Here is a 10296-nt window from a genome sequence, read left to right as displayed (position 1 = left end):
CTGTCCCTTGCCTCTGCCATTCATGAGCGGCCTTTAAACCTTTTAACCATCTATTATTAATATTACTTGCTAAGCTATAACCCTAGTTGGAAAAGCAGGTTGATATAAGCCCAGGGGCTCCAACAGGGAAAATAGCCCAGTGAGGAAATAAAACAAGGAAAAATGAAATATCTTAAGAATAACATTAAAGTAAATATCTGGTTGTTTAGTTCGGATTTTTCTCCAATATATGTCCATTAGGTTTTAGATCCTTTTGCAAATCTGGAATGTTTAGTTCCATTTTAAGCCCAGTTCATTGGGTGTGTGGAGAGATATCCAAATTACTTGACCTATGAAGACGTGGTTCACATTCCACATGCACAGTAGGCTTGGATGTCAGTTCTTATATTAGGATGAAAAATCTTGAAAGGAAAAATTATTTTGGCGAATCAATTTAAAGAAAGGAAAACATTAATGCAATAAATGTCGAGTAATGAGACCAATTAGGATAAGTAGGACAAAAACAAGGCACATATCACAAATTGAATCGAGATAAGGGTAAGGAATCAAGAGGGATTTCCGGTATGGTGGCTTAGGTGAAGCGATTGTTAGGAGAGTGGATTCGTGGGGGTGGGGGGGCGTGTCATGGAATAAGGGGAGAGGATGGTGGGACGTGGAATGAGGGGGGAGAGTGGTGGATGCTGGAATGTGGGGAGAGGGTGGTGGATTGTGGAATCAGGGGAGAGGTGATAGAGGGTCAGGGAATGAGGCAAAATAGGTTGGGATCCTGGAATGAGGGGAGAGGGTGATGGATCGTGGAATGAGGGGAGATGGTGGTGGATCCTGGAATGAGGGGAGAGGATGGTGGATCCTGGAATGAGGGGAGAGGGTGGTGGATCCTGGAATGATGGGAGAGGATGGTGGATCCTGGAATGAGGGGAGAGGATGGTGGATCCTGGAATGAGGGGAGAGGGTGGTGGATCCTGGAATGAGGGGAGAGGATGGTGGATCCTGGAATGAGGGGAGAGGATGGTGGATCCTGGAATGATGGGAGAGGATGGTGGATCCTGGAATGAGGGGAGAGGGTGGTGGATCCTGGAATGAGGGGAGAGGATGGTGGATCCTGGAATGATGGGAGAGGGTGGTGGATCCTGGAATGATGGGAGAGGATGGTGGATCCTGGAATGAGGGGAGAGGATGGTGGATCCTGGAATGAGGGGAGAGGGTGGTGGATCCTGGAATGATGGGAGAGGATGGTGGATCCTGGAATGAGGGGAGAGGGTGGTTGATCCTGGAATGATGGGAGAGGATGGTGGATCCTGGAATGAGGGGAGAGGATGGTGGATCCTGGAATGAGGGGAGAGGGTGGTGGATCCTGGAATGATGGGAGAGGATGGTGGATCCTGGAATGATGGGAGAGGATGGTGGATCCTGGAATGAGGGGAGAGGGTGGTGGATCCTGGAATGATGGGAGAGGATGGTGGATCCTGGAATGAGGGGAGAGGATGGTGGATCCTGGAATGATGGGAGAGGATGGTGGATCCTGGAATGAGGGGAGAGGGTGGTGGATCCTGGAATGATGGGAGAGGATGGTGGATCCTGGAATGAGGGGAGAGGATGGTGGATCCTGGAATGAGGGGAGAGGGTGGTGGATCCTGGAATGATGGGAGAGGATGGTGGATCCTGGAATGAGGGGAGAGGGTGGTGGATCCTGGAATGATGGGAGAGGATGGTGGATCCTGGAATGAGGGGAGAGGATGGTGGATCCTGGAATGAGGGGAGAGGGTGGTGGATCCTGGAATGATGGGAGAGGATGGTGGATCCTGGAATGAGGGGAGAGGGTGGTGGATCCTGGAATGATGGGAGAGGATGGTGGATCCTGGAATGAGGGGAGAGGATGGTGGATCCTGGAATGATGGGAGAGGGTGGTGGATCCTGGAATGATGGGAGAGGATGGTGGATCCTGGAATGAGGGGAGAGGATGGTGGATCCTGGAATGAGGGGAGAGGGTGGTGGATCCTGGAATGATGGGAGAGGATGGTGGATCCTGGAATGAGGGGAGAGGATGGTGGATCCTGGAATGAGGGGAGAGGGTGGTGGATCCTGGAATGAGGGGAGAGGATGGTGGATCCTGGAATGAGGGGAGAGGATGGTGGATCCTGGAATGAGGGGAGAGGATGGTGGATCCTGGAATGAGGGGAGAGGGTGGTGGATCCTGGAATGAGGGGAGAGGATGGTGGATCCTGGAATGAGGGGAGAGGGTGGTGGATCCTGGAATGATGGGAGAGGATGGTGGATCCTGGAATGAGGGGAGAGGATGGTGGATCCTGGAATGAGGGGAGAGGGTGGTGGATCCTGGAATGATGGGAGAGGATGGTGGATCCTGGAATGAGGGGAGAGGGTGGTTGATCCTTGAATGAGGGGAGAGGATGGTGGATCCTGGAATGAGGGGAGAGGATGGTGGATCCTGGAATGACGGGAGAAGATTGTGGATCCTGGAATGAGGGGAGATGTGATAGAGGGTCAGGGAATGAGGTAAAATGGGGTGGGATCCTGGAATGAGGGGAGAGGATGGTGGATCCTGGAATGAGGTGAGAGGGGTGTGATGCTGGAATGAGGGGAGTGGGGTGGGAATCTTGAAATAGTGGGAGAGGAAGGTCAGGGACTGAATAAAGAAGGGTTGGGTTCCTGAAGGTGGGAGAGTGGTGGATCCTGGAATGAGGGGAGTGGGGTGGGAATCCTGAAATAGATGGAGAGGTGGTGTTAAAGGGTCAGGGAATGAGTGAAGAGGGGGTGGGATCTTGGAATGAGGGGAGAGGGGTGTGATCCAGGAATGAGGGGGTATGGTGTGAATCCTGAAATGAGGGGAGAGGAGGTGTTAAGGGGTCAGGGAATGAGGGAAGAGGGGGTGGGATCCTGGATCCTGGAGTGAGGGGAGAGGGGTGTGATCCTGGAAAGACGGTCTTGGGTGGGAATCCTGAAATGAAGGGAGAGGAGGTGGTAAAGGGTCAGGGAATGTAGGAAGAGGGGGTGGGATCCTAGAATGAGGGGAGATGGTGTAGGGATCCTGGAATGAGGGGAGAGGGTGGTGGATCCTGGAATGAGGGAAGAGGGGTGGGATCCTGGAATGAGGGGGGTTGGGTGGGAATCCTGACAGGAGAGAGGAGGTGTTAAGGGGTCAGGGAATGAGGGAAGAGGGGGTGTGATCCTGGAATGAGGGAAGATGGGGTGGGGATCAGGGAATGAGGGGAGAGGATGGTGGATCCTGGAATGAGGGGGGTTGGGTGGGAATCCTGACAGGAGAGAGGAGGTGTTAAGGGGTCAGGGAATGAGGGAAGAGGGGGTGGGATCCTGGAATGAGGGAAGATGGGGTGGGGATCAGGGAATGAGGGGAGAGGATGGTGGATCCTGGAATGAGGGGAGAGGGGTGGGTTCCTGGAATGAGGGGGGTTGGGTGGGAATCCTGACAGGAGAGAGGTGGTGTTAAGGGGTCAGGGAATGATGGAAGAGGGGGTGGGATCCTGGATCCTGGAATGAGGGGCGAAAGGTGGGATCCTGGAATGAGGGGAGATGGGGTAGGGATCCTGGAATGAGGGGAAAGGGTGGTGGATCTAGGAATGAGGGGAGAGGGGTATGATCCTAGAATGAGGGGGTGGGGTGTGAATCCTGAAATGAGGGGAGAGGAGGTGTTAAGGGGCCAGGGAATGATGGAAGAGGGGGTGGGATCCTGGAGTGAGGGGAGAGGGGTGTGATCCTAGAAAGAGGGTCTTGGGGTGGGAATCCTGAAATGAAGGGAGAGGAGGTGGTAAAGGGTCAGGGAATGTGGGAAGAGGGGGTGGGATCCTGGAATGAGGGGAGATGGGGTAGGGATCCTGGAATGATGGGAGAGGGTGGTGGATCCTGGAATGCGGGGAGAGGGGTGGGATCCTGGAATGAGGGGGGTTGGGTGGGAATCCTGACAGGAGAGAGGAGGTGTTAAGGGGTCAGGGAATCATGGAAGAGGGGGTGGGATCCTGGAATGAGGGAAGATGGGGTGGGGATCCGGGAATGAGGGGAGAGGATGGTGGATCCTGGAATGAGGGGAGAGGGGTGTGATCCTGGAATGAGGGGGTTGGGTGGGAATCCTGACAGGAGAGAGGAGGTGTTAAGGGGTCAGGGAATGAGGGAAGAGGGGGTGTGATCCTGGAATGAGAGGGGTTGGGTGGGAATCCTGACAGGAGAGAGGAGGTGTTAAGGGGTCAGGGAATCATGGAAGAGGGGGTGGGATCCTAGAATGAGGGAAGATGGGGTGGGGATCCGGGAATGAGGGGAGAGGATGGTGGATCCTGGAATGAGGGGAGAGGGGTGTGATCCTGGAATGAGGGGGGTTGGGTGGGAATCCTGACAGGAGAGAGGAGGTGTTAAGGGGTCAGGGAATGAGGGAAGAGGGGGTGTGATCCTGGAATGAGGGGGGTTGGGTGGGAATCCTGACAGGAGAGAGGAGGTGTTAAGGGGTCAGGGAATCATGGAAGAGGGGGTGGGATCCTGGAATGAGGGAAGATGGGGTGGGGATCCGGGAATGAGGGGAGAGGATGGTGGATCCTGGAATGAGGGGAGAGGGGTGTGATCCTGGAATGAGGGGGTTGGGTGGGAATCCTGACAGGAGAGAGGAGGTGTTAAGGGGTCAGGGAATCATGGAAGAGGGGGTGGGATCCTGGAATGAGGGAAGATGGGGTGGGGATCCGGGAATGAGGGGAGAGGATGGTGGATCCTGGAATGAGGGGAGAGGGGTGTGATCCTGGAATGAGGGGGTTGGGTGGGAATCCTGACAGGAGAGAGGAGGTGTTAAGGGGTCAGGGAATGAGGGAAGAGGGGGTGTGATCCTGGAATGAGAGGGGTTGGGTGGGAATCCTGACAGGAGAGAGGAGGTGTTAAGGGGTCAGGGAATGAGGGAAGAGGGGGTGGGATCCTGGAATGAGGGAAGATGGGGTGGGGATCAGGGAATGAGGGGAGAGGATGGTGGATCCTGGAATGAGGGGAGAGGGGTGGGTTCCTGGAATGAGGGGGGTTGGGTGGGAATCCTGACAGGAGAGAGGTGGTGTTAAGGGGTCAGGGAATGATGGAAGAGGGGGTGGGATCCTGGATCCTGGAATGAGGGGCGAAAGGTGGGATCCTGGAATGAGGGGAGATGGGGTAGGGATCCTGGAATGAGGGGAAAGGGTGGTGGATCTAGGAATGAGGGGAGAGGGGTATGATCCTAGAATGAGGGGTTGGGGTGTGAATCCTGAAATGAGGGGAGAGGAGGTGTTAAGGGGCCAGGGAATGATGGAAGAGGGGGTGGGATCCTGGAGTGAGGGGAGAGGGGTGTGATCCTAGAAAGAGGGTCTTGGGGTGGGAATCCTGAAATGAAGGGAGAGGAGGTGGTAAAGGGTCAGGGAATGTGGGAAGAGGGGGTGGGATCCTGGAATGAGGGGAGATGGGGTAGGGATCCTGGAATGATGGGAGAGGGTGGTGGATCCTGGAATGCGGGGAGAGGGGTGGGATCCTGGAATGAGGGGGGTTGGGTGGGAATCCTGACAGGAGAGAGGAGGTGTTAAGGGGTCAGGGAATCATGGAAGAGGGGGTGGGATCCTGGAATGAGGGAAGATGGGGTGGGGATCCGGGAATGAGGGGAGAGGATGGTGGATCCTGGAATGAGGGGAGAGGGGTGTGATCCTGGAATGAGGGGGTTGGGTGGGAATCCTGACAGGAGAGAGGAGGTGTTAAGGGGTCAGGGAATGAGGGAAGAGGGGGTGTGATCCTGGAATGAGAGGGGTTGGGTGGGAATCCTGACAGGAGAGAGGAGGTGTTAAGGGGTCAGGGAATCATGGAAGAGGGGGTGGGATCCTAGAATGAGGGAAGATGGGGTGGGGATCCGGGAATGAGGGGAGAGGATGGTGGATCCTGGAATGAGGGGAGAGGGGTGTGATCCTGGAATGAGGGGGGTTGGGTGGGAATCCTGACAGGAGAGAGGAGGTGTTAAGGGGTCAGGGAATGAGGGAAGAGGGGGTGTGATCCTGGAATGAGGGGGGTTGGGTGGGAATCCTGACAGGAGAGAGGAGGTGTTAAGGGGTCAGGGAATCATGGAAGAGGGGGTGGGATCCTGGAATGAGGGAAGATGGGGTGGGGATCCGGGAATGAGGGGAGAGGATGGTGGATCCTGGAATGAGGGGAGAGGGGTGTGATCCTGGAATGAGGGGGTTGGGTGGGAATCCTGACAGGAGAGAGGAGGTGTTAAGGGGTCAGGGAATGAGGGAAGAGGGGGTGTGATCCTGGAATGAGGGGGGTTGGGTGGGAATCCTGACAGGAGAGAGGAGGTGTTAAGGGGTCAGGGAATCATGGAAGAGGGGGTGGGATCCTGGAATGAGGGAAGATGGGGTGGGGATCCGGGAATGAGGGGAGAGGATGGTGGATCCTGGAATGAGGGGAGAGGGGTGTGATCCTGGAATGAGGGGGTTGGGTGGGAATCCTGACAGGAGAGAGGAGGTGTTAAGGGGTCAGGGAATCATGGAAGAGGGGGTGGGATCCTGGAATGAGGGAAGATGGGGTGGGGATCCGGGAATGAGGGGAGAGGATGGTGGATCCTGGAATGAGGGGAGAGGGGTGTGATCCTGGAATGAGGGGGTTGGGTGGGAATCCTGACAGGAGAGAGGAGGTGTTAAGGGGTCAGGGAATCATGGAAGAGGGGGTGGGATCCTGGAATGAGGGAAGATGGGGTGGGGATCCGGGAATGAGGGGAGAGGATGGTGGATCCTGGAATGAGGGGAGAGGGGTGTGATCCTGGAATGAGGGGGTTGGGTGGGAATCCTGACAGGAGAGAGGAGGTGTTAAGGGGTCAGGGAATGAGGGAAGAGGGGGTGTGATCCTGGAATGAGGGGGGTTGGGTGGGAATCCTGACAGGAGAGAGGAGGTGTTAAGGGGTCAGGGAATCATGGAAGAGGGGGTGGGATCCTGGAATGAGGGAAGATGGGGTGGGGATCCGGGAATGAGGGGAGAGGATGGTGGATCCTGGAATGAGGGGAGAGGGGTGTGATCCTGGAATGAGGGGGTTGGGTGGGAATCCTGACAGGAGAGAGGAGGTGTTAAGGGGTCAGGGAATGAGGGAAGAGGGGGTGTGATCCTGGAATGGGGGGGTTGGGTGGGAATCCTGACAGGAGAGAGGAGGTGTTAAGGGGTCAGGGAATGATGGAAGAGGGGGTTGGATCCTGGAATGAGGGGCGAAAGGTGGGATCCTGGAATGAGGGAAAATGGGCTGGGATCCTGGAAAGAGACGTAAGGGGAAGGTGGCTTATAGAATTGTGGGGGGAGAGGGGAGGGGGGGGGGAGTGTTTAGTGGAAAGAAGCGAAGGAAGGCAGCAATTAGCAGTGGAAGTCAGTGGCGTTCATAATGGGTGTAATGGGATGATGTCTCTTATTAAGGGATTTACTCTTGGTGTTATTGTTACTGAGGGTTCGTAATTGTGGTAATCATCGCGCATCCCCTGCTGTAATGGGAATGGAAGGTAAGGGGGGAGGGAGGAGGGGAGGAGTAGGGGAGGTATAGGTTTTTTTTTTTTGTGAGAGAGGGGCTGGGAATTAAGAGGGGAGCAGGAAGAGTATAGTTAGATGTTTGTTACTGGATTTACGTGTAATTGGGAGATAGGATAATGGAAGTCGTTCATGAGATGAAAAACAACAGAGAGAGAGAGAGAGAGAGAGAGAGAGAGAGAGAGATTTCAAGTCTGCATTACCCAGAGAGAGAGAGAGAGTGGAGTACCCACAGAGATAGATTTCAAGAGTGCAATACCCACAGAGAGAGAGAGAGAGAGAGAGAGAGAGAGAGAAAGAGAGAGAGAGAGAGAGAGAGAGAGAGAGTCTGCAATATCCACACAGAAAGAGAGAGAGGAGAGATAGATAAGTCTGCAATACCCAGAGAGAGAGAGAGAGAGAGAGAGAGAGAGAGAGAGAGAGAGAGAGAGAGAGAGAGAGAGAGATATCACGTTTGATATACCCAGAGAGAGAGAAAGAGAGGAGAGATAGATTTTAAGTCTGCAATACCCAGAGAGAGAGAGAGAGAGAGAGAGAGAGAGAGAGAGAGAGAGAGAGAGAGAGAGAGAGAGAGAAATTACTTGCATATATAATATGGATTGCGTGAGGGTAATTTATTCGTAATGGTGGAATTAGGTTGATTATAACGACGCAGAATCCTCGATTAATTCACGTCTTCATTTTCTTTGTAACATTTTGTCGATAGAAAAACCTGCTCAAAATATTTCTTGGCAAGTTTTCACGAATTTTATATTTTTTCATAAGCTCAAATTAAAAGCGCTTTCAGGAGACTAAAATTATTGACAGATCATTGCTCTAATTGCATTTTTAATGTTTAAAACGCTTCTAGAAGATGTAAATTACCGGCAGATCAGTGCTCAGATTGCATCTTCAACGTTCAAAACTCTTCCAGAAGACTAAAATTACCGAGACAATGTCATTTATTTTTTGAACACCAATTTAGAATTGGCTTTGTTATTTCCTCTTCAATGTGTTTTAATTTGCATCTTGTGCACAGTTGCATTTTCTTTGCAGTGATTGCATTCAATCGAATGCAAATTGAGTCTGAATTAAAGTTTGCTTTGGTTTCAAGCGGTGGTAGCTGGGTGGTAACGTCCTTGCCAGGTGATTGACTGACTGGGGTTCAAGTCCTGCTCAAACTCGTTAATTCCTTTGATCGCAGCGACCCCACCATCCTTGTGAGTTAAGGATGGGGTGTTTTGGGGGAGCCTATAGGTCTACCTGTTGAGTCATTGGCCCTCCTTGGCCCTAGCTTGGGTGGAGAGGAGGCTTGGGCGCTGATCATATGTAATATGGTCAATCTTTAGGGCATTGTCCTGACTGGTAGGGCAATGTCACTGTCCCTTGTCTGTGCCATTCATGAGTGGCCTTTAAACCTTCAAACGACGGCTATGAAAATGTAGTTTCTGCAACCTCACCATCCTTATGAGCTAGGGAAAGGGGTTTAGAGGAGTCTATAGATTTACCTGCTGAGTCATCAACAGCAGCCATTGCCTGGCCCTCCCAGGGCTTAGCTTTATGGAGAGGGGTTTTTGGGGTTGCTGATATGTATATATGGTCAGTCTCTTGGGCAATGTCCTTTCCCTTGCCTCTACCATTCATGAGCGACCATTAAACCTTAATAGGTACTGGACATAACTTCCCTGCATATTGAGAACGCCATTTTCTTTTTTCTTTGTCAATAGGGTAAGAAATTACTTTTTGCTAATGAACATTTCAGTGTCTCACCTTTGTTGAGTTTCCTTTAAAATGTGATGAGAACCATCGCTGTATCGGGAAATTAGTACAGTTGGCTTCATTAATTCTGGTACACTAAATAGGAAGCTAAGGAGACGTCAGTGTACCAAAATTAATGAAGCCAACTGTACAAGCCTCATGTATATATTGTCACACATTATTATTATTATTATTATTATTATTATTATTATTATTATTACCACCACCACCTAAGCCACAACCCTAGTTATAAAAGCAATATGCTATAAGCCCAAGGGCTCCAACTGGGAAAAATATCCCAGTGAGGAAAGGAAATAAGGAAATAAATAAACGATATAATAAGTAATGAACATGAAATAAAGTTTTTTTTTTTTTAAAAAAACAATAACATCAAAATAGATATTTCATATATAAACAATAAAAAGACTTATGTCAGCCTGTTCAGCATAAAACATTTGCTGCAAGTTTGAACTTTTGAAGTTCCACTGATTCAACTACCCGATTTGGAAGATCATTCCATAACTTGGTCACAGCTGGAATAAAACTTCTAGAATACTGTGTAGTATTGAACCTCAGTTAGACGTACTCGGTTTTTGTAAAATTTGCATATTTCTCTTTATTATACACAAAGGCCCTTCCTGGTTTGATAGAATACAATGATTGTTTATGAATAGGAAAGTCCAGGCTAATTTCTTGTTTTTTTTTTTTTATTCTGTTGGTAAAGTGTTGAAGAAGAGAATTTCTGTTGCTTTCATGTCAGTATTCTTCTATCACAAATCAGTTCCCCATTATAGACCTTTCATATAAAGAAAAAGACTGTAAATATTTTTATATCACTCAATACCTAACTAGAATTTGAAATCAAGAGCTTAACTGCATAATCGTAAAATAATTTTTCTTTTTCTTCCAGGAGGACACTCCCAAAATAAACCATTCTTTTCTAGTCTTGGGTAGTGCCATAGCCTCTGTACTATGGTCTATCACTGTCTCGGGTTAGAGTGCTCTTGCTTGAGGGTACACTCGGGCACACTATTC

At 51.0% G+C, this 10296-nt stretch overlaps 1 protein-coding gene across 1 annotated transcript; it reads right to left on the bottom strand.

The window, feature by feature from the left end:
* Window positions 1-587: 587 nt before the first annotated feature.
* Window positions 588-9344, bottom strand: LOC137646668 (uncharacterized). The gene is made up of 3 exons (XM_068379774.1): window positions 9274-9344; window positions 2940-3187; window positions 588-2719 (listed from the first exon to the last, which is right to left on the bottom strand). The coding sequence occupies exons 1-3, from the start codon at window positions 9342-9344 to the stop codon at window positions 588-590; spliced, it is 2451 nt and encodes an 816-aa protein (XP_068235875.1).
* Between the last annotated feature and the right edge of the window lie 952 nt (window positions 9345-10296).

This window comes from Palaemon carinicauda, chromosome 9, assembly GCF_036898095.1.
Source record: "Palaemon carinicauda isolate YSFRI2023 chromosome 9, ASM3689809v2, whole genome shotgun sequence".
NCBI classification, from domain to species: domain Eukaryota; kingdom Metazoa; phylum Arthropoda; class Malacostraca; order Decapoda; family Palaemonidae; genus Palaemon; species Palaemon carinicauda.
Note: the sequence above shows the minus strand (reverse complement) of the source record. Positions and strands in the feature narration are given on the sequence as shown.

Excerpts from the sequence above, each read along its gene's own strand:
- LOC137646668 (XM_068379774.1), bottom strand. The coding sequence starts at position 9,344 with ATGAAGCCAACTGTACTAATTTCCCGATACAGCGATGGTTCTCATCAC. Across the intron at positions 3,188-9,273 it reads TTAAAGGAAACTCAACAAAG|GATCACACCCCCTCTTCCCT; the intron begins GTGAGACACTGA and ends CCCTCATTCCAG. Across the intron at positions 2,720-2,939 it reads CAGGATTCCCACCCAAGACC|GATTCCCACCCCACTCCCCT; the intron begins GTCTTTCCAGGA and ends CATCTATTTCAG.